The 24,877-nt window shown below is 30.6% G+C and overlaps 1 protein-coding gene across 1 annotated transcript in view; it reads left to right on the top strand.

Annotated features, from left to right (window-relative positions):
• The first annotated feature begins 2,271 nt into the window (after positions 1–2,271).
• The window catches only part of bark (C-type lectin domain-containing protein bark beetle), a 60,381-nt gene continuing 37,775 nt past the window's right edge, over positions 2,272–24,877 (top strand). Inside the window, exons 1-7 of the mRNA XM_087413482.1 lie at positions 2,272–4,264; positions 4,442–4,980; positions 16,785–16,948; positions 17,024–17,217; positions 17,420–17,597; positions 18,398–18,567; positions 18,967–19,205. Of these exons, the coding sequence (XP_087269608.1) occupies positions 4,654–4,980; positions 16,785–16,948; positions 17,024–17,217; positions 17,420–17,597; positions 18,398–18,567; positions 18,967–19,205 (1,272 nt within the window). The 5' untranslated portion in view covers positions 2,272–4,264; positions 4,442–4,653. The remainder of the gene's footprint in view (positions 4,265–4,441; positions 4,981–16,784; positions 16,949–17,023; positions 17,218–17,419; positions 17,598–18,397; positions 18,568–18,966; positions 19,206–24,877) is intronic.

The raw sequence follows: 24,877 nt of genomic DNA, 5'->3' as shown, positions 1-24,877 counted from the left end.
TACATGTAAATTTCTATGTCTCACGCAAGAACATATTATATTTTAAAGAATTTAATTTTTTCTTTGCCATATATTCAAAGAATTTTTTAAATTCATATATTTAAAAAAAAATTATGAGAGTTGATTATAAAGTTTGAAAAATCTTGTCGTGCGGCAACAAATGTTTCAACAAACACTATAATTTCTATTGGCTTCCGCACACTGAACGCGGAAGCACTTGCCGCGCTGCAAAATATGAGTAGCAGTAACCAATAAGTTTACAGTTCCTACATGTTCATTGGCACCGATGAGATACTATTAAAGACCGTCAACCTTGAGCAAATTTTCGATGGTATAAAAAGGACTCGGAGGTAATTGAAGAACGCTGACATTATCGACAATTGATATAAATTTACTATTAACTAATTAATAATAAATTTACTATAAATTTATTATTAACATAAGTATTTGGCTAATACATTATTAAATTTATAATTTTTTATTATATTGCTCCATAAATAAATATGCATGCTTATAAAGCTATAATATTTTATATGTTACTGCAATAGCTGTATGCTAAAGAATTAGTAAAAATTAGGCTCGTTATTTTGTTTACAACTTTGTCAACATTTTTTCCTTTTCGATAGTAACTAGTCATCTGTAATTATAAATGAAGCAATAAGCACATTTTATTTATATTTATTTTTATTTTTATTTGTAACCAGCAATGTAAGTATATATTTATGATAGAATAATCAACCGCCACCATAGTATTATCAGACCACGTTCATATATTCAGTACTGTCAGTTGACTATCAGTACTGAAAATCTGTAGTATACGTAACGGGAATCAAATTTTCAATACAGATAGTTAACTGAAAGTAATATATAATCATATATATAGATATGATAAATGTATATATATTAATTAAAGTTTTAATATCAGAGTAATGTTAGTTTTATAGCTGTCTTTAGTCTACATGTGTGCATACGTATAATTTTGTAATAACTTAATAATTAACGTCTTAATGACATCTTTAATGTTAAGTAGACATCATAGAAACGTTATTAATTATCTATTAGTTCTTAACGTTATTATAATCTATAATATATCACTCTGCTCCTTAATACATTTTATTGCCACAATATTATTGTGATAAATTTCAGTAATACTATTGTGACATATCACAAAATATTACTGTGATATTTCAATATTATTTATCAACATATAATATAATAGTAATATTTCTATGATATTACACTGTAATATGTAATATTTCTAATATATTACAATATTGCTGCGATATTACTGATATTATGTGATATACGGGCATAGACTGTTCTCAAAAACGAGATTATAAGAGTTTAAAAAATTACGATTTTAATGAATTTTAACAAATTTTCACAAAAAAGTAATGGGTCAACGATCATTCTAAAAAGATATTTATATGAATAAACTTGCATATAAATTTAAACTCGAAAAGTAAACAAAATCTCATCTTTTTCTCGTTGGAGATGTAGCTCTTGATTTACTATCGTATGTTCCATACTTTTTCAATAAGACATACACGTAGTTTTAATATTTTATTCAAATTATGCAAATATTTGTAATTTTGGGTGGTGCCTTGGTTGAAGCATCCCAAATTTTAGATACTTTACTAAAGAACCTCCTTAAAAAACTTCATAGTTTGAAGACATACGCAACAGTAAATGGATATCGTGATATATATATATATATATATATATATATATATATATATATATATATGCTTTGTTGCCGTCATATTTTTGTTATAATGCTTAAGGTGGAATGATTAATCATTTCTTGTTATGTTGCTGTCATCTTGCCGACAGCATAACGTACCGCTATTACCGATCGTTTGTTTTTGAACTTTCGTCAATTGATTACATGCATAAGCAATTATATTGCTGCATTTTTAATGTGTTCTATTTTGATGTCAGTAAATGTATGTCAATTAATATAAGACAATTCGTACAATATATCAGTTTGCTCAATATGCTAAATCACGCTTGGTTATCTGGGCTCCCACCTTCCCAGTAAACACCAACTACATACTATATAGTAATTTAACATAATATCAGTGTCATAATTTCACACTTTAATTGCAACATACAACATTGCTATGTACAACCTGTACGTGCTATATTATATTTATATTATTGAATATGAATTACTAACATGAATATTTATGTTACTTTTAATTAATGTTTACTAGGTATTCATCTGCAAGCTCAGTTCGTTGGAGTCTCTTTAATCTTTAAAAATTAATTGTTTGAAAACCATAAATGTCAGGATTAAGGAATCGATCAGAGTCCAAAGTCGGTTGAGAAGTAATCTCTACAACAAGGAGAGCCAGTACAATCACGCTGGGAGGGACTCACCTGTTTCACAACCTGCGTGACGTATACGCTCGGGTACGTCACGTGACCTGCTCTATGTCTCGGCTGTAGTAGGTGTAGCGTAGCGTCAACGCGCTACCAGTGAGTGCACCATGGCGACCGCGGTAGTAGCCGTAGTGCCTCTGTGAGGGGACGGTGACGAGAGTTGCACAAGGGAGTGACCGCGATGAAAAGTGCGCGTATATGCAAGCATAAAACAGTGATCAAAACCGCGCCCACGATTCGAGGAAGCTCCAGATGGAAGAGAGATTTGGAGTATCTGTGATCGACGATCGACAAAGGCATTAGATCGCCGCGATCGAGAGGCTTTTGAGAATCCGCGAGACTAAATGAATAATTGATCGATCAGCGTCATCAATGACTCAAGGAGATCAACGTGGATCCACATCAAGATCGAGTACGATCAATTTGATCTTGACGGAATTGAAAAAAAAAAAGAATTGGAAAAGGAACGACAGAGAAGTCGAACGGGCGCGTATGCAAGATATAAACGCAAAGGAACGGCCGCGCTCGCGCGATTTACCTGAAAACGAGAGGAATCGTCAAGCGGAGTAACGGCTGCGTTACGCGCACAATCCGTTGCCGTTGCTGTCGATGCCGTGCTCCCTCGCATTTGAACGAGCAGAGGTTAACGCTCGAATTTTAAATCGCTCGAATTCGAACGGTGCGTATCTCGCGACGTTTCTTGGGTAGCATCGTTAAGTACGAAGCGGTTTTCACATTGTGTCCATCGTTACGCGTCGCGTCGCATTGCTTCGCTTCGCTTCGATTAACGCGACATACACACGTGCGTGAAGGGCGAGATGTTGATGAAAGGTTGTATGCGGCGAGCCAGTGGTGAATGATCAGACTGCGACGAGAATTTGAACGAGCAGCCAACGTTGCCGGATCGATGCGATCGAGGATCGTTACAAAGAACACAAAGCCCCTGCGAGGAATTCGACTTTAATGTCTTTTGAGTTAGAAGTATACGAGAGATTTACTATTATTATTCAAATTTTCTTCCGATGAAGAATTCACACAAGTTTTGATCAAAAGAATTTATAATCCTTATGTTACAAGCGATTAAAGAGGAAAAATATTAAACTTTAAAGATAATCATAAATGATAAAATCTTATGATTTATTTTAATTATCACAACATTTGCGAGAAAGATTAACAAAATACACTATCAAAAATAAAAAAAAATTATTGGAAAGTGAGATCGTATTAGAATTTTACGAAGGAGAAATCGACTCGAAATTTATCGAATTACGTCTGCCAAATTTAAAAACTTGATTTAGTATTATTTTGTAATATTTTTAGAACATTTTAAATCTCTTTTTTTCTTTATCACAATAAAGCGACAATGCTTATTAATTTTCGATTCACTGTCTTTTCTGTTCTTTCATTTGATGATAATAATAACAATAATAATAATAGTAATAATAATAATCTTTATCGCTATTGTACAATACTGCTGATGTAAAAGGAATAAAAAGAAAAAGATGAAATAAATCCAAAAGATAGTGTAATATAAATAATCTTCCTTCTAAGAACTTATTATATATCATGCAATATTTACTGTCAGACATCGCAAGTTTCGAGAAGCATTTATAGTTTCGTTAAAGTTCTCCAATTGTTCTCCAGAAACGATCTGCCGGTCACGATAATGCACCGGGAAGAGCAATAAGCGTCTCTCGAAACGGATAATTGTCATCCAAAGCTCGCTTTGACCAGTGAAAGTATCAGATGTTGCGCGACATGAAGAGGAAAGGCGTCTTCTGACTCATATATGAATCCGATCGACGAATGACGCGTCCGTGAATCGCTCGGCGATAAGCGGATGATTCTCGCGAAGCTTCGTCAACGCGAATGCATCTCGGTTTGTGTGTTTGCGTAATACTTAACTAGTATACGCACTTACCTTGAAAGTCGTAAACCAATGTATCAAGAAATCGCGTGAAAATTACTCGTTGAGTTCCTTACGAAAATGTCAATTACGCTAATCGTCAATTCTTTTTGAACGTTCCATCTCTCAAAAGTGATGTTCCCATTTTAGATTTAATATATATATAATAAATTGAGGACTATATATATATATATTCAGTGGATGGATTCTAACTCTGAGTTCAGTAAGAGAGTTCAGTGTCTCATCGAATTCTAGCTGGATTTCCGTTAAACTGGGAAACCAAATTTTTTTACTCTAATCAGAGAGAAAGAAGAAAAAGAAGACGATTTAAATTATCTGATATAGAAAGCATATACCGAAGAATGCAACGGTTGTGGATTTCGCTGTCGATCCTGGCCGTTCTGGCTGGAGTTCTTCCAGATGACAGATTCGACCAAACATCAATTTATTATACAGTACCGGTAAACGAGAGCGAGGCAAACAGCAGCTGGAATAATGGCGGTCTTTTCGAGGAACATGGTGGTCGCATTATTCGAAATCAAAAAGTATTTGAGAGATCGAAGAGTCCTTACTTGCTGCGAGAGGATTTGTTTATTGAAAAGGACGCCAAACTTATTATAGAATCCGGCGTGGAGATTCGTTTCAGTCCGATGATCGGCATCACTGTCCGCGGTATCATAATCGCCAAGGTAATAATCCATAAAAATTGCAATAAAGATTTCTAAAAGGTTGAACGCCTTCCTAGAGAAAGTCCGGCTTTGTTCTTAAGACGAGAACAAAGACGATCATCCGCTAAGATCTTTAAATCACATTGCTGATGTCAAACATGTTTTTCTTGAGCGTACTATATATAATATTTAGAGTCTCATTGTCTAGTGTTAGAGATTTCGTCATTAAGATAACACTTATGGAAATGCCCTACATTTAAATAAATTTTCGAGATAGAAAATGTGAAGAAGATTCCAAGCAGAACCGGGAATGTCAAAATGATATTGATTGTATTCAATAGAAGAAAAAGTTTTACAACTGTGTGTTGTAAGATTTTTTAATATATACATTTAAATTCCCTGGTAAAAAAAGTTGATAGAAAACGATAGAAAAATCCTTTTGAATATGAAGTCTGATACGTGAATTCACTAATTTGATTCAGATTTTATAGGAATCTTGTATACAAATCTTACAGAATCTGATGAAATATGATAGGATTCATATTCGATCAATCGTGATGCTCGCGAGATCAACAATGGAAAATGATAAAAACTGATAAAAATCCTATCATTCTCAATCGTTCTCTATTAACTTTTTCTTACCAGAAAATTGTTTTATAAATTTTTTAGAATCAGTAAGGAACTAAGAGCAAGAACTAATCAATAAAAAATCTTGCAGTTGTAAAGCTATTTTTTCTAAACGCAATTAACCATTAAAATGAATTGTGACTAATCAAAAAGTGACTTAATAATTTTAGATTCATTTTGACATCATTTTGATGTCATTATAATATTTTGTTCTGCTTGGAATACAATAGCGTATTTTTCAGAAAATACATCTTTTTTACTCGAAAAAGTTGCAATTCCTTGAAAAATTCACTGCTAATGAATAAACTCGTATTTCCCTAATGCTTTATCCTATACATTGTCATGCTTGCTCCAGATGAATTCTGATAAATATCATGTGAATAGTCTTCTTGTTCTTCTTAATAAATCCCTTGTTTGGTTTTCCGACCCACTACGAAGAGTCATCATGTGTATACCATGCGATAAATTTGCGTATATCCTCCTCGAAGAGGACACGCTTTATATAAAAATCACTAGTATCAATCAATAGTATCCCTTTTATATGAAGTTCGTCTTTTCTGGCCAAGTCTTAAGTCTTTATATATTTTTAATCACATTTGACTTAATCAGTAATATAAACTAATGCAATATTGTCCCTTAAGCAGATTCGCTAATATTTATCTTGTAGTTTCACAGATAGAGTGATGTTCTCCATATTTAATGTGGAAAAACCGCAGGATATATGAATCGCAGGAGGAATCAAACTCGGATCCTTAGATCGCGAGTCGACCATTTGGGCAAGGCATTGAGTGGTTCCTCGGTCCACGGACTCATAATCTATGGGTTCGATTCTATCCGCGCCTCACATACGGTTTTCTACGTGGTTGACTATTCTATTTGTGTCATGCTTAACCTTTAGATCGTCGGCATTAAAGGTTATTAAAATCTCATTGAAAAATAATAAAAATATGTGTTTGTATCAAGGATATATCCTATATATAATAATGTTTCCATCACTCGAGCCGATATATCGGCTTTCTGGCGGGGAAGATTATGGAAAAAATTAAAAATTTTTAAATTTGTAAATAATACATATGTAATGATTTTTGAGGTCGCTAAATACTATGGTGAAACCAGAAAATGATAATTTTGAATGCGAAGCCATTATTACATGTAAAACAAAATAAATCTTGAATAGAACTCTCCTTCGGCTTTACCCAGAGTTAATGATGTGGACGTAAAAAGTTTGAGTAGCTCTTTTTTCTTTTTTATTTTTTCTGTTTTTTGATATTTTTTTATTAAAAATTTTATTTATTTTTTTTTTATTTTAATTTTTTTTTATTTTTTAGTTTTACTGATTTTTTTTCAATTATATGTTATACAAAAAACTATATTTATAATTTATGTATCAATTTTCTCCAGAATGAGCCATGACAAACTTATATTATGGTTCTTCACTCATTATTGTTGTGAAATTTTATATAGCTTGTATATAAAATAATTTTTTTTTATGATGAAGTGCGATTTGTCTACATGTATAATACATTCAGAATGGTATAATTGAACTCAAATATAGCGTTTTAAGCTAACTATATAATGAAATTAAGACAAGCCGATATATCGGTTTTCCGGCGGTCTAAAAGTTAAAAAACTTGCTGTTCTATCTGTGTGATAAATTAGAAGGCTTAAGGTCATTGCGAATTATACAAAAGGAGTCTATTTGAGTATTTATTTTGAATTGATATACGACACTATAATGTAATTATATAAGTTTAGAACAAGCGAAGCCTTTGCTCCCCAAAAAGATTATAAGTGGATCTTTGATCCATTTTTTATTGCATGATACTGTTATTCTTTGTATTGAGTCGGAAATAAAAAAAGGGCTTTAAGAAGAAGAAAAAGAAGAAGACCACCCAAGGCAGCTTCTCGTGCCATTATGTAAATAGTTTCGTTCCCTGTAAAGTTCAGTATCGTCATAGTCATATAACGTTGCGGTCCGCGAGTACTAGATTTTCCAACCGTTACTTTTGTTTGCTAATGGTGCTCTGTTGAAGTTGTGTAGAGTGCTCTCGGAAGGAGTACGTTTTCGCACAACGGGTCATTCTCGAGCGTACATCTTATTATGTCTCTAAAGAGTTTTATTAAATTATACATGATTCTTTCAGACTCGATTGTACGATAACGTTACTTTAACTCTAAACGAGACTTATAAAACTCTCTCTCTCTCTCTCTCTCTCTCTCTCTCTCTCTCTCTCTCTCTTAAAAAAAAAGTAAAAATTTTAAGCTTCCCTTAAAGTCAAAGTAATATTGGTAGAATCGGGTCACAGATGAACTCTGGTCTTCACCTTCTATATACAGTATACAGTTAGAAAATTTGTATCAAATTTACATAAATTTTCACATTTCACATGTCCTAAATGGTCCATTCAAATTTTTATGTTAATTTTATATACATAATGAATATTAGAAAGTGACACAAATACTTATATTATATAAAAAATTAATACCATAAGAAATATTAGGTGTAATAAAAATAATAGATTTCTTTTTACTACACCTAATATATAATATTGACGTAATTTGGAAACAAATTATGAAATATTTCTTCAGTAAAATTAACATTCTTATGTTATTGACAGTACAATACACAATATTTATAATTATATCTCTCGTAAGTCATAATATTTTCACAGAATTAAATATGATTAAATGTGATGAACATTCAACATTTTATTAATATATTCATTTATCTTAATAATTTACGCATTTAAAACACATAAAATACATTATTTTTATGTTATTTGTTTATTTACTCAAAAATTGTATTATTTTAACACTAAAAAAATGTTGAATATTAATTTAATATAAAATTCAATTAATAAGAATCAAGAATATCAAATTCAACATAATCACATTATATGAAATTAACACTCGAATATGTTAAAAATATTCAATACAAAGATTTAATAAAGATAGAATAAAAAATGTTTTTTATTGTATATGTAGGTACATTTATATTAATTTTTTATGATTTTTATTCGCATATTTACATCCGTATTAACTATTCAATGAGAAACGATCCAAAATATTCCAAAGTATATAAGATAAAATCGCTACAAATATTTTACGATTTATTGGATATACACAAGTATATTGGATATACCAACGCAAACGTGGATAATTATGAATAGCATCTTTAGTTGTGAAAACAATATCCATTGGCATGCATGTATATATGTACTATGTACCTATGTCTGGACATTTGAATGGACATAAGAGAATTGTTCTTTTGGCTGAACTTTTGCAGTTCATCTTTCTTTCTCTTGTTTCCTCCTGGAGAGAAAAAGAAGAAAGATGTACTAGTAACATAAGTTCAGTCAAAAAGAACAGGCCTATGATTCATCGCAGTGTGCAACTGTTACTACGGGCATGTGAGAGAAAAAGATTGTCTTAATGATAAATTGCATTCTCGAAAAACTTCGTAGATTGTGTTTCTAGTAAAATTTCGATATCATGCGAACTTCCAAGTTGAAATCTCACGGTGTTATTATCAGTTGAAAAACGTTACCTGAGTCTGCTAAAGCCTTATATCGTTCACATTGAGAATCGATAGCGCTGCTGATATCATTAACTGATAATGGGATTGGAGTCATCACCAACTTCTTTATCAGTGAGGTTTCATAATCATTTAGGAAAAAATAGTACGAAGTACATGGCAGAAGTGATTCACAATTATACCTCCCATGCGCGTCATAACATTTTCACAAAATGTTTAATTAAATCCTTCCCAAATAGCAGCGTTTGCAAAGCGCTAAAAAAGTGATTAGTGCGCTTTTTTTAGCGCTTTGTTAACGCTTTGTAAGTGCTGTGTGCTATTAACCTGGACCCACCATCATCGAAAATCATAAAATTAAACACGAAATATAACATGCTTGATTTTTTTAATTTTAATTTCTTTTATTAGTTAAAATTATTAATTATCATTAATTAATAATTTGGTTTTTTTTTATTCCGGTCAATGATTCTTTTTGTACTATATATTATAGATCAAATTAATTACATTATAAATATGATGTAAATATTAATAGGATTAATTAAATAGGGTACATTAATTAAAGGATAATTAAAGGATAAGGCAAAAAATATAATAATCTCGTGTGTTCTTTTAAATCTCTCAAAATTTCATCTATGTAAAACGAATCTTCTCGCGTGGTAACCTTACACTCTCGCTCGTCCGATTTTAATTAATTCTTCCGGTATGATTATAATCGTCATAATTATCGAATGTCTCTACTTTGATTGAATGTACATTATAAACTATATGTCGATGTTTGTTAATTTATCGCTCTTTTAACAGAAAGTCAAGTCATCCGCATAGAGTTTCCGGTAAATAGACTTTTACGAGTGGCGATTAAAATAAAAAATAAACGTCGTTAAGAGATGCTAATATCGAGTTTCACTAGATGTTGTCGAATAACGAAATTTATTGACATGATAATTGACACAATTTGCAAAACGTGCGAGGGTTTCTGTATTAAATGTCACTTTTAAATTATCCATTATTTTGAAATCGTTATAATTTATATTTTATAAAATCTGTCGACATTCTAGAGAAAGTTATTTATTACAGCTTCGGCTATATAAAAATATAAAGCACCCGTTTATTATATTTTCTTGGAAAAAGGGATAATAAAAGGCAAAGAAAAACTGATAAAATATTAAATTAAAATCGTTACAAAAATAAATATTATTTTTTAAAAATAAAGTTATCTTTTATTTATTTTTCGTTAATGAAATAAAGAGCATTGTGCTTTACTTCAATCCAGTAAACGTAATCGCAAAAAAATGCAAAGTGACGGATGGAATGTATGACAGGAAAGGGATCCTTTCGCGCGCGGAACGGAGGACACCGTTTAACCGGAAATATCATGAACACGCAAACATCGATGCTTTTATTGTTGCGTTATTGGTGCGGACGGTATCGGCAAAATAACACTCATATCTACGCGTTAATACTTCTAATATGTATTATTAGGTGTTATCTAGTTGCTATTTTAATTATGGGTTGCGTACGTACATAGCAAAGGGGGCATGCGCACTCAATCATTTTACAGATACAACATACCGCACCGTGAACATATATTCCAAATCATTAAAAGACTAAATTTCTAAGACAGAAACACGATATTTAATTGATTAGTAAGGGAGAAAAATGTTGAACGGGTGAATCAGAGTTTCCATAATGCGAAATAAATAATCTCCTTAATTAGAAAATGAGATGCTGTGTGCGTTTTCTGAGATGAAAAGAACAGATTTTTTTTTATTTCACAGAATAAAAATAAGAGCAAAAAAGGGTTTTACGATAAAAAATTCCTTTTCATCAAAAAGGATATAGAAATTATATTTTTTATATTGGGTTAGCAAGAAAATAATTGTTTTTTTGGGGCATCTATTAGTAAAAGGCATCTAATAGTAAAAATCGCAATTACTTTTTTACAAACCAATATAAATATATCTTAATAGAGTAAAGTTTCAGCTTTAAGAAGCTTAATCTCTTTTTTTTTAATTGCGATACAATTTTTAACGGAGTTATGTACAATTAAAGTCAAAATGATCTTTTTATTTAATCCGTGATAACTCAGTAACCAAAAATCGTACGAATATTTTGTAGGGAAAGTATCAAACTTTCACGATAGGTAAAAAATTTTCTCAAATTTGTTTTGGACATGTTACAAACCTACAAAGTGAGAAGAAAATTTTCTGGTGGGTCTTTTTCAGTTCGTAGTTTTTGGTATGTAAAAATTATTAAACTCATATAAACTTAAAAAATGTGGTAAGCTTTTAAAAATAGAGATTTCAAGCTTTAAAACTTTTTTTAAAATTTAAATTTCATTCATTATTGACGAAGATATTGTATATACAACTTTGAGCTAAAAAAAATGCAATTATTTTCTTTCCAACTCAATATTTATCATTAAAATGTTTGATAATTATATTATTTTAGAGTTATTTGATATCTTTTATCTTTATGTATCTTTTATTTGCCTTTAAATATCAATATGGAAACGTGATTGCATTATTGTGATCCTTACTCTTATAGCACAAAGACGTTCTGAGGAATCCTATGAAGGTATCCTATGAACTATCAAATGAGCACCTTACTTTATGTCCCACATTTCACAGGACATGGAAATTGATAATCCAAAGATGTTCTAAAGACATCTATCCGTAATCTTTGGGACAATTTCATTATTTTCTATACAGCACATGTCTCCAAGGGACATCTTAAAAGAACCTTAAGCTCCAGAGGATGTTCCTATGTCTTTTAAACGTTCCTCAGAATGTTTTTTGGATAAAGTGTGCCGAAATTGCAAGATTAAAATATTTCATAAAATATTATATTCATTAACTTCGATGGTACAAAAATATAATCGTGTCTCACACTAAGTGCATGTGAAAATCATGTACAAAGAAATTATGATATGTCTGTGCTTCGGTTATGTAGACTTAGTTATATAGAGAACTTGATTAAATTTTACACGCGAGAAACGACATCATCATTTAGCAGTTCCAGAATATCAGAAAAATTCAAATAGAGATTCTCAATATTATGGACGGATATTCTTAGAAACTCTGAATTAGAATGTTATAACATTGTTTAGATATATAAGATATAATATTTTTAGGTGTTTAATTTGCTAGACCTCAGGACAAATTTTCAAATAATAAATAAAGAAAAAATGGGCAATTAAGAACCTTAATAATTGGTGCGATTATCTTATAAACATATATTTCTTACATAAATATAAAACTGAAAGTTTCGACTCAATTCGAGCCATTCTCAGCAGTCTTGCATAATAAAAATTCTTGATAACCATCCAATAGTCGTACATCAAAGAAATCGAGTGCAGCAAGAAAGTCTCATAGATTATCAAATCTGGAGTGTGTAATCGCCAGTTAGCTGTTTAACTATAAGTGCGAGCTAAATCAAAATATCATTCAGAAGGACAGTTGCTAAAAAGAAAGGATAACAAATTCTTCTGATTCTGGAGATTTACCTACTACACAATAATTACAATAAAATAAATTAAAATTGACAAAACGGATAAAATCAGAATTTCCTGTAAGACATAACATTCGCAGTGTCAATGCAGAGTCACATATATAAATGAACGTTAAGAAATAAATATTATAAGAATGGAAACAACAATGGCAGAGAAATAGAAATTATCGAATTGAAAAACAATATATATAGATAGACGCTTGAGTATAGAGTTATAACAATCAGAAGAATTAAAATTTATTTATTATGTTCGTATAAGCATGGTGCAAAAACTCCGTGTCTAATTTCAACCAAATTTAAACCATTGTCTTGCATTTTGATATTGAGCATTTCGGACACTAACCTTTTATCTCTCATTAAAATCTAAAATTTTGATGTTCATCCAATCACATTCATGGTCAAATTGTAATCTATATTCAGAAATGACAGGTAAGTTATCACTTTTTTTATTAATGTCATTTTTATGTTTGTTAATTCTAGTCTTTAACTTACGACTCTTCTATCTCACTCGTTTGTAAAAAGCATTATAATTTTTACAATTAACTTCTACACAACATTTTTTTTCGACTCGTGAAAAAGAACGTCTTTTTGTGCTTTGATGTTTCCGTCCAGTTTATTTAAACCGAAGAAGGACAATTTAACATTCAGATTTTTAATGATGCTCTTTTTGTCATAAATGCAAGGCAAAAATGGGATAGTAAACCAAAAGTTATTTTATTATCATTACATTGTAGGTTTGTCTGTTTGTTTTAGCGTTTCAAAAGAGACTTTAATCGTAAATTGATCGTGTCAAAAATAAAATTAATCGTTGTCCAAAAATGTCTTAATAATAAAATTAAAATTATGGTATTTTGGATGAGATGGAAAAAAAGTTCTATCCACTATGTTCATAAAAACATCTCTCTTTTATAAAAGCGAAATATATATCTATATATTATATATATAATATCATAAATATATGTATATGTCCCAGAATATTCAAGACCTATTCCAAATCATCCTGAGGGTGTCTTATGCTGTTAGGGTAATTGATAACGTCTTTTCGAAATTGGATCTAAGTATATCCACAGCCACTACTTCGTCATTGTATTTTAATTCTTTATATCTATCTTTATACAGAAATCTTTTAGATAAATACAAAAACTGAATTCTAAAATAATAATATGACGTCAGATGTCTAAAGAAAATATATTATGTATACGAGTAAAAAGTTTTGAAGATTTCAAGATTTTGGAGTAAAAAATTGATTTTTACTTTTTTTTTTACTTAAAGTTATTATATAATTTTTTTATCTCTACTGTTCTTAACTTTAAAAAAATTTGCTTAATATAAACAATATTAAATAAAATTTCACCAAGAAATATTTATAAACAGAAATAGCAGAAAAATACTGTCAAATGAAGTGTTTAGTAATATCTATAACGTAAAATTGCTGATATCCGGCTCTTACACATCGTACTACCTCGCTTAAAAATTCAATTATTGTATTTATATACTTTCTTATTTAAGAACTACATGGTACTATAGCATACAATGCTATTGTGTTATATTCGTGATATGAAGTGCAACAGAAGTTTTGTTATTTATATAAATAAAAAAATCGTGATAACGTTGCTATTTTTCAACGTATTTCATAGTAGAATTACAAAAAATATAAGTTAAATAGACTAAGTCTTGACTATTTGTCGTGATTAGAATATTATTAAAATTAAATTAATAGGAATAAAGTTTGCTTTATGTTTTTTTATAGATAAAATAAATAAAAAATTAAAAAATGCTCTATTTTCCTAAATCGCACTATAATGTAATTTCCTAAATCGCATCACAATCTTCTTCTTCAATTTACCTTCTTAAATCATACATTATCTAATATTTTTCCATTTCTTGTACTTTATTTCATTCATTATTATGTAAAAATGTATATTGTAAATCTACGAAGTGTTTATTTCGTTTCACGTAGAAACTCCTTGAATTACTTCTTGAAATTATCATATGTTTCAGAAATTATGACATATATTCTTCAACATATATTCTTAAGTTTTTAACAGCATAATAAAATACAATTTTTTCTTTTTTTTTTATTTTTAAATTTTGTGCATTAGCTTAATGTTTTAAATGAAGAATATGTTGCGATTTTTTTTAAGCAACGAAAATCGCTCCATACTGAAAAAATCTTTATTTTAAACATTATAATAGCGCAAAAAAATTGTGAAAATTATATAAGAAAGAGAAAAAAGTGCAGTTTATTGCGCTGTAAAAAGCTTAAGAATATTCTTCATAATTTCTAAGTGAATGAACCTTAAAAAGTAGTACGATTTCGGCAACTTTACTCTGTGTGAATAAGCAACTGCAATCATCAGTTCTATAAATTGTATACCAATTCAATTTGTGAGTTAATATACTTGCAGAGAGATAAGAGAGTATCAGTAATTAATTCTAATGAGCGTTTCCACTGATAATCTATCACTTATATACTTAGGAAACTATTGAAGATTGCTGAACGCTATCACTAATAGAAAAAACATTTAATACACTTAAAGGCGAGAGAACAGTTGTTCTAATAATCTCTGTAAACGGACACTTCTTGTCTGCACTATTTCCGCCGGCCGATGTCAGTTGTCGAGGGATCTGCAGAAAGTGCTAATCGGATAATTAAGAACGGGATGCGAACAACGCATGCTTCGTATGGCCGAGTGATTCAGCAGCGGCACCGCCTCTAATGCTCTAAGCGATGCGTTTCAGGTCACGCGTTAACTGGCGGTTCTTGCCCCCGCGCGATTGACCCACGACCTCGGTAATCCTCTTATAGACTCGACGTAGTGTCAAGACCTTCGGGCACCGCTCTTGGCACGGATCAAGCGTAGCCGCTGAAATTTTTCAGTCTTTAATATTTGGACTGCCAAACTGATTTCAGCATTCAACTTGATATATCTAGTATATTATTTTAATACTTTATTGCTTTCTCTGTCTTGAAACAAGTATATTATTTCTCTAATGTTTAAAGTATAGTAAAATTATTTTTAATCGAGTAAATAAAACTCACAAACAGATGACAGAGCCTTGACAAAAATTTACAAATGTGACAATCAAAGTGTTAACGTGAGAGTCTCCTATGCTATAAAGAAATATATAGAAGTTAAATTGGACAAAAGTAATTCACAGTCTACATTGAGCATTTGTAATCTCTATATATTATTGAATTATAGGATTCTTTCCTCCCATTTTTTTCCCGGTGTACTTAATATTATATATAGCAACGTAATACTGAAAACTAAATTTGGGATTGAAAGCAAAGAAACATATTATTTTGTTTTATTTTTCATTTCAATCAATAATCCTTCTTACAAAAATATTTCGTTTTATAATAACATATCTTTAATTTAGAAATATCAAGATTGTTGCGAGACAGTGATACACACTTTCAAACTATTGTTTCCATCGTCCATGTAAAGTGAGCTAGTTTTTTAATTCATCAATTGATCAATCGCATTGTGCACAAATGTAATTTTCTTTCATAAAAGCTGCATAATACGATTTGTGCATAATACGATTGATCAATCGATAAATTAAAAAAACTCGTTCAGTATTGCCAAATCTTGGAAGTCAAAACAATTTTGTAAGGATCGTTGTGTACAACATAGAAATTGAAACTCTTATGTCTTCACAACAATCACGACACGATAGTGTCTCGACGTTAAGACATGGCGCGAGACACTGCCATGGTTACCATTAACAAAAAATTAAAATGTTTAAGGAACACTCTACGTAACAACCATATTTTAAAAAATCTTTAGGTTTAAATAGACTGACAATGTATGTTGCGTATGTTGCGAATTCAGATGAAAACGTTTATGATTAATCACGGCATAACGCTAACATCTAACGGATACGCTTTTTCGTTTATGACTATGTTAATATTTTAACAATTATGTAATTTTTTATTAATTTATATATCAAATTTTAGTTATACAACATATTGAAGATGACTTAATCTTGGCCAAAACGTTTATGGTTTAAATTTATATTATTAAAGAATTTAAATATATTATGATTTTATGCTAATTAAGACGAGTTATTGTTATATGCTCCTTTGATCACTGTTTGTATTATAAAATTGCATTTAATATTTCCTAACGATATTTAATTCTGTTAAAAGGGCGAAACACATATGCCAATCTTGCTGACCGCAGCGGAAACGCAGGTTCCATCTCTTCGAACATCACCCACGATACGCCTTGTTGACGGACCGAGTCCGCTAGCGGGAAGACTGCAGCTCTTTCACAAAGGTGACTGGCGTTCCATCTGCACAAACTCGCGAAAGTACGTATGCAGCTAATATAACCGACTATAATGAAGATACTGGTGCAGATATCTTATATGTGAATCTCGTTGCAGTTGGACTCGCGCAAATCTAGAGACAGCATGTCGGCAGCTCGGTTATCAGGGCGGACAATGGTGGTCATGGATCGACAGACAATGGCCCTCCAAGCCGCGTCTTCTTTACGAGGAACCAGGCTGTCGTGGCACTGAACCCTCGCTAACGACTTGCGAACATTGGTCGGAGAGAGAATTGGGTGCCGGTGTTTGCGGTAAGTGTTTGAAGATCTCTCTCTCTCTCTTATCCCCCCTTTATATTCCTCCCTCTCTTCCTCTCCCTCTCTTCCTCACTCCCTCTCTTCCTCTCTCTCTCCTTTTCTCCCCTCCCCTCCTCCGTCTCTATCTCTCTTGTATTTCGAAGTTCGAATTTTATATGTAAAAATTATGATAATTAATATATATTTTAACATATAGATTATCATCCTGATCTGGGCATTTCTTGCCTGCCCCGCCACGATGGGGCGAGCAAGGCGATCAAACATTGGCGGGGGATACGATTCGAGGATGCGGTATACGATAAACAGAAACTCATTCAACAAAACACACTTTACGTGCGTCAATCTCTGTCCATTCTACAGAACACGGTGATAAAGTGAGTATCTTTAAGAAGATATCGAGTTGTTCCTAATATTTTTGTTCCGTAATAAAAAAATTTTACCGTAAAATTCGCTAAATATTTTACTAAAATTATTTTACAATTTGGAACACTTCAGCGAAATTTAATTGAATTTGAAAGCAAAATTACATGTTTTTTATGTATAGCAAACAAGGATGTTTAAATTAAATTTTGTTATTTTTTTAAACAAAATTATGTTATCAAAATATATATTCGATTTACTTTTATTTTTGAGCCCAATTTTTGAAACTGATACTTTTAAGAAATCATTTCATTAAAACATGGGTGAAAATTTTCATAATATTCCTATTGTGTGTAATATTTTAATTACGAGAAACAGACTCTCCTCCGTCCATCTGGCGGCAATGCCACGTACATACTGCCGATAAATTGCAACATATTACAGAAATTTCAGCAAATTTTCAAAGAATTTTTCAAAAAAAACTTTTTGAAGGAATTGTAATGAATTTCTATCCAATTTTCATCAGTTTAGAAAATTATTTTCTAACGAAATATCAACATTTTCAGAGAAATTCCGATAAACTTTTAGAGAAATTTTTAAAAAAGAAGCAAAAAAATTTCAATTAAATTTCAATGCTTTTCACAATTTTGATTGAAAAAAATCATTTTCTGTGAAATTGTAGCAAAATTTAAAAAAATTTTCTTGAAAATTTTGTTAAAATATCATTTTCAAAGAAATTTCAGTAAAATATTTTTCCATCAGGATTCCTAATATATTATATATATGTATAAACCTATTTTAATTCTTCAAATAGATATGCTGGAACCGGGAGAGAGTACAATATAACTTCGGCAATTCATGTCGAAGGCGTTCCACCGATAATGGAATCAATTTCTGTTTTGCATTCTGCCTTCACGGGTATCAACGTCACTACATCGGACGCATCAGTTGTGATAAATAATTGTACTATGCAATATAACAGAGGTAAGATATATGTAATAATACAATTTCATCTTTTTCTTCTTCTCATCTACTATATTTTAATATTTTATTTATAAATACAGTATAACGCTATCCATCTTTACTCCATTTATATGAACAAATTCGTACTCAGTTTTAAATATACGAACTCATAGCTAAACTTTTGATATTCGAACTAAAGCGCTGAATAAGAGCTTGATGTGCTCAATATCAATTTTCTGAACGTTAGTTAATATTATCAGAACTAACATAGTACTGCTAAAGGGAAAAACTAGTGAATCTCTGTTATTCATCATTCGATTATCGGAACTGTTTCGTCTTCCAACATGTTGGATAAATGAAATGTTCTACCATAATCATATTGAACAATATATTGAATTATTTTATATTTTCGATTTTTAGGATACGGGATTTATGTAAATAGCTCATCCGGCATGGCGCATATTAATAACTGCACAGTATCCGAAAACGGAGCGGACGGAATAAAGTATGTGCACGCGGATGAGCGGCCAGACGACAAGCTGGAGCGTAATGACGTGTACGATCTATGCACCTTTCCTTCAACGGTCAGTCAGACTTTTCCCATCACTATATCAATGCAACAAAATAAATACGCTCCCAACGTAAAAGAATGTCCACAAGTGAGTAATCACCATGTTAATCACTATCAAATAAAATACTGTTCGCATAAAAGGAGAGTACAATTTTTTTCATGTTTGGGAATCGTCTTATTTCTACATTTTCTTACGTATTTTAATTTCTATATAAAAATCGAGAATTATCATACAATAATAACGCTACATTCAAGGAAAAGTTAGTACATCGTGTGCGTGCGTGCGTGCGTGGGTGCGTTAAATACATAGAATGTTCGTAATGTAAGGTGTTTTAAAATAGAGGCAACAATACCTATTCGAAATTTAATTTTTTTATGTGCTTACCTCCCCGCGCACGCGCGCGCGCGCGCTCACACACACACACACACACACACACACACACACACACACATAAAAGGAGCATAAATCTAACTGTGCACATCCACGTGATACGCTTCGGGTAATGCCTGCTGCGATATAAGTTAACGACTAAAAGCAATACAGCGCCTGCCGTTTTGGTCTAAATCGTAACTTCGTATATGAAAGATTTTACTTTAAAAATGTCGCAACTGCTTTTTTTTTAATCTCGTTGAAATCGATAGACTTTAAAGTTTAAAATTACGTTAACATCATAGGATTTCTCTCCCTTTTTGATCGAAATAGACCGAGTTGCATAGAAACAGGTAATTAATAATAATAATAATAATAATAATAATAATAATAGCTTTATTGCATTGCATACATTTACAAATTAGATAAAGTGAGTAATACAAAAAACCAAGATAAGTGCCGAGTGCAAGCAAAAGGCGAAGCTACAGCTGGTACCTAACCAGTGATATTAGAATGACAGACTCATTACAATAAAAATTGTCTCAGTTTTCAACTTCACCTTTCACTTAAGGGGATGCTGGAGTGGCCAAATTGTATTTAGCAGGTCGATATAAATCTCTGAATTTATCTAAATCAAAAATCCTTTTATAGGATTAAAGTAGATGCAAAAATCGAGTAAATCGTGCAATATATTGGGTCATCTAAAAAGTATCCGCGGTTTTTTATCACTAGATGTGTGTTGATGGTTATATATCTAGTGACAAAGTACCGCGGTATACTTTTTAGATGACCCAATATTAGGATTGCATTCCATTTCACGCATAATGCGCATGATGTATCATTTTATCTTTGTTTAACATTCTGCAAACAATAAGGATATCTCGTGCGCATTGCGCCTGCAATGGAACAAGACCTAAATAAGGACAGACGAATGCGTTTGAGCGAGACACAACGATATAATAAGTATGAGAAATGAATGAAAGATAACTACTACCGAATTTGGAATAGTTCTATCGATAATACAAACAGCTCCAGCATTTCCTTAAGAGGATCCTAAAGCGAAGCTCGAACTCCGATGAAGTCATCAGAAGTCGCGCCTTTCTTTCTCTCTCTCTCTCTCTCTCTCTCTCTCTCTCTCTCTCTCTCTCGCCGACATGTCTTTATATATTACCACATCAATATCTCACGCTATGATACTCGCAGTGGCACATTCGTGTTAATTTTCGTATAACAAATTCGGTGTGATAATTCTAATTCTAAGAACTCGACCTTGTTTGTTCGTGTAAACTACGTGTCTGGGAACCACTATTTCATACATACAGGTTGCAAAGCTTTCATAGCAAATATTGTCACAACTTGACAGCTGAGACGCCATGTTATAGTAAGAAGTGGTAAAAAATATATCAATTTTGAAATTTTTGATCGTTCTCGACATAGACTCCACTTCCTAATACTTCACGTATTAATGCGTATACTTTAATCCTGGAAAAAGATTTTCGAATCGGTGAAAGAAAAAAAAAGTATTTGTTTACAAAAATTACATAATTTAATCGATAAAATAGGAGGCTTTAGGATCCCCTTAAATTTTTACACGAATAGCTTATTTGTCTAAAAAATGATAAGAGCGTCTTAAAGTAAAAACTTCAAATTTTTTTCTTTTTTAATGGGTACTATACGTTACTTCGTTCGTCTTTTATGAGCAGTCAAAGTCAAAAGAATCATTTTCACTTCAATGTTGAATAACTCGATGAAAAAAAATCATACAACGTTCACCAAAAAAGTAAATTAAAGATAAAGGCTCATACTTTCGAAAGCTATAAACAGTATTTGTGCTCGAATTCTCATTTACGGCATGAAATTTTGCAAAGTTTACAAAAAATTTTGAAATTTAACAGATCATCGTTTGTAATCATGTAGCTCCGTAAAAATCAGCCAAATCGTTATTTAAAGAATAAATCTGAAGAATAAAGATTTCAAGCTTTTTCAAGCGACAAAATGCTTTTTTGAACGTCTCATTATAATCATTTTTATAAAAGTTACACTTATTTAAAATTTATCTATTTTTTGAAAGAGTGAGAGCTTTGTAATGCTTTAATTTCCGCACGCAGTGTATTTTTGATATTTTTTATTTGAATTATTAAGTATTTCCACAGCATTTATTACAAGATTTACAATAAATATTTTATAATATTTATAATAAATGTCTTTAATTTACGCAATCTGAAACCACAAAAATATTTACAAGATATTTAAAATAAGCCTTATAAATATTTATAAATATTTGTAAATATTGTGTGTTGTATGGGCTATACTTTAGTCCTTTACAAACTCGTTCAGAATTGAATCAACAACTCTCTTAATTTTTAAGTAAGTAAAACATAACTAACAGCGATTTCATAATAATTGATGTGAATAATTAAAGATTTTATTCTTTATTATTTCAATTAATCTTGTACCAATTTTTCCTGAGTGTAGCGTTATACATTGTGATGATTTTTTATTTCTATGCAAAAAAAGCATAAGAAAATGTCCAAATAAAATGATCCCCGAACGCCGCCACAAAAACGCAGTCACAAAAAAGTAAAAGTTAAATTGTACCTGAATAAACAAAGCGCTGTATTTTTGTTTGCTGAAAACGAATCTGACCGTAGAATTGGCTTAACACAGGTTTTCGAAAAAAAATTGAAATTAAATTTGCCAAAATTTGCGTTTTTGACCATATTTATTATTTTTTGTGGTTAAAATAAATTTTTTTTCAATTTCATTTATGCCACTTTAAAGTGGCTATCTTTTATCTATAAAATAAATTTATATTTATTATGATATGACTTTTTGTCATATGCATAACTAGCATATGAAGAATCGCGGTATTGCCATCGCGCATACAAATTGTCTAAACATTAAGATACACATTTTCTTAAAATTCTGTCTACTTTCCGATTTTTTGCCATAACGGATCCGCTATTTTTAATTTTAAAATTTTAATATAATTTGAATTTTTTTCAGCAATCATCTTAACAATAAAATTATGATACCTAAGAAATTCATTTTACATAAAAATAAGTCAGAAAACTCATTTTAGCTATACTGCTAAAGGGTTAAAACTTTCATGAGTAGATGAAAAATAATAATTATACTTGAATACGCCGTTGACAAGAGTCCCATCCAGTATCCGAAAAAGTATTAAAATAAATTGAAAATTTTTAATACATTTTAATTGATTTTAATCTGAATTCTTAATCCATGTATATGGATAGAAAAAAATTGAACGTGGTAAAATTGAATCATTTTCTATTCATACATGGAAATAGAACATAATTCTTTTTTATGGATTCAAATGAATTCAAATATTTATTTTTTATAGATTTAAATGGATTCTAATAGATTCAAATTGTCAATCAGCTATAATATTAATTAATCCAGTTTTATTGCTAAAATAAGCATTATAAACTGGCACATCATATTCTAAAATGCATATACGACAAAATTATAATAAAAAATATGTTTTCATCTAACAAAGGAACGTTCTTAAGTAAAATAATCGATCTTGATAAAACTGGGTGAATGTATAGATGAGTCAATACTAAGTTCAACGTATATTTTTTAATTTTTTAATTTTAAGGTTTTTAATTTTTCTTAGCAATCATTTTGTGCAATATTGATTAATAACTATTAAAAGTTCAGTGCCAAGAAAGACAATTTAAGCATAAAAGAAAATATATGTTGAACTTAAACTGAACCACTCTACACACCTAACAAGTTTCATCAAGATCGATTATTTACACCTAAAAATGTTCTCTCGTAGAATAGGAGAATTAATTTTTATGATGCTCTCAAACAGTCATCTTGAAGTTGCATCACGTCTTGCTTGACCTCTACAATCACAGGAACTGTTATATATTTCGATGATTCATAAATCTTGAATAACGGATGTACCATTGTAACATATCTGCTCAATAGATATTATTAAAAAGTATAGTTAAGGGGGTATTCTAATCTAGAAGCCGAATTTTTATGCTCTTTTTGTAAATTTTTTTAAAAAATAAAAGTTTTTTGGAACAGGGTTTTTTACATATTTGTACATATTTAAAGAACGTTTCAAAATTTTTTTATTAAAAAATAATTGTTAATATGCACTGTATAAAATATTAAGTAACGTCGCGAAAAATAAAACTAAGCCTATAGCTCCCGATTCCAGCTCTTTTGCTCATCTGAAACAAAAAAACCAAAGAAATTTTCAATTACTATGATATTTGACTATAGCAGATACTAGAACGAAGAAAAATACTGATAATTTAAAAAATGTCGAAAATTAAGTTCGATTTTAAGTTTTGCTTTTTTTCCACCAAAATGGTTATAAAAATTATAAAAATATATATTTCGACTTGATCCTAATACGGGCTATACATGAGCTGAAGATGTGCACACATACACGACTCGATTAGTCAACTGATTTTCAAGATATTATGGGAGCCAGTTTTGAAAAACATGGTTTCTAGAACAATGTATTTAAAGTTTTTTATATTGTTTATATAGAGATAATTTTACTTACAATCAATCAACTAGAATCCTCTTTTTTCCATTTTCTGTCGCCGGAAACCGTTAGATGTTGCAACATTTCTAACTTCTTCATTCTTCTTTTTCTTATCATCAATTCTTTTGAAATAAGAAAGTCGATATCTTTCGAACGTCGCAGTTTTTTTGCGAAAATAAATATGAAGATCGCTCCCTATCAAGTGCAATAACTTTGTTAATTTTGCAAATCGAACTAATTCCTTTTACAGACATATTTTCTATATCAAATACTTGCAAAATATGTAAAAAAAATCGATTTTTTTACCCGCTAGACTAGAATAACTCCTTAAATCGGTTTTTTTTTATGAATGCCCTGACATGACAGATTTTCTAACCTAAACTTCAATCCAAGATTAATATATATTTCGCTTCGCGATAAAGCGACGCTTTTTTTTCTGCCAGATTCTTTCGTTTCCTAAATGCATCTAATAAGCATAATTTTATCAATATTTGATCTGAGAACCCATCACCAAGGTTTTCAGTTCAAATGTTTGAAATCTTCAGCTCAAAAACATGAAATTATCTTTGTAGAAATAAGAAAAATTTTGTTTCAATCCTGTGTCATAAATTAAAATAGGTTCATGATTTAAAAAATTTTGTTTGAAAAGAATAAGACTTACTTTCTTTCAATTTCGTATTATGGACAAAAATGGATTTGAAACTCTTAAATCTACATAGATTTGAAGAATAAGAATTACATTTCAATCCTATGTATTGTAATAGATTAAAATGAATGGCATGATTTATTTTTTCCATAAAACTTTTTTTCGATTGAAAGGAATAGGAATCCCGTAGTTTCAATCCCACGTCATAGA

The sequence above is a fragment of the Acromyrmex echinatior genome, chromosome 14 (assembly GCF_024713525.1).
Source record: "Acromyrmex echinatior isolate Ae372 chromosome 14, ASM2471352v2, whole genome shotgun sequence".
Taxonomy (NCBI): domain Eukaryota; kingdom Metazoa; phylum Arthropoda; class Insecta; order Hymenoptera; family Formicidae; genus Acromyrmex; species Acromyrmex echinatior.
Note: the sequence above shows the minus strand (reverse complement) of the source record. Positions and strands in the feature narration are given on the sequence as shown.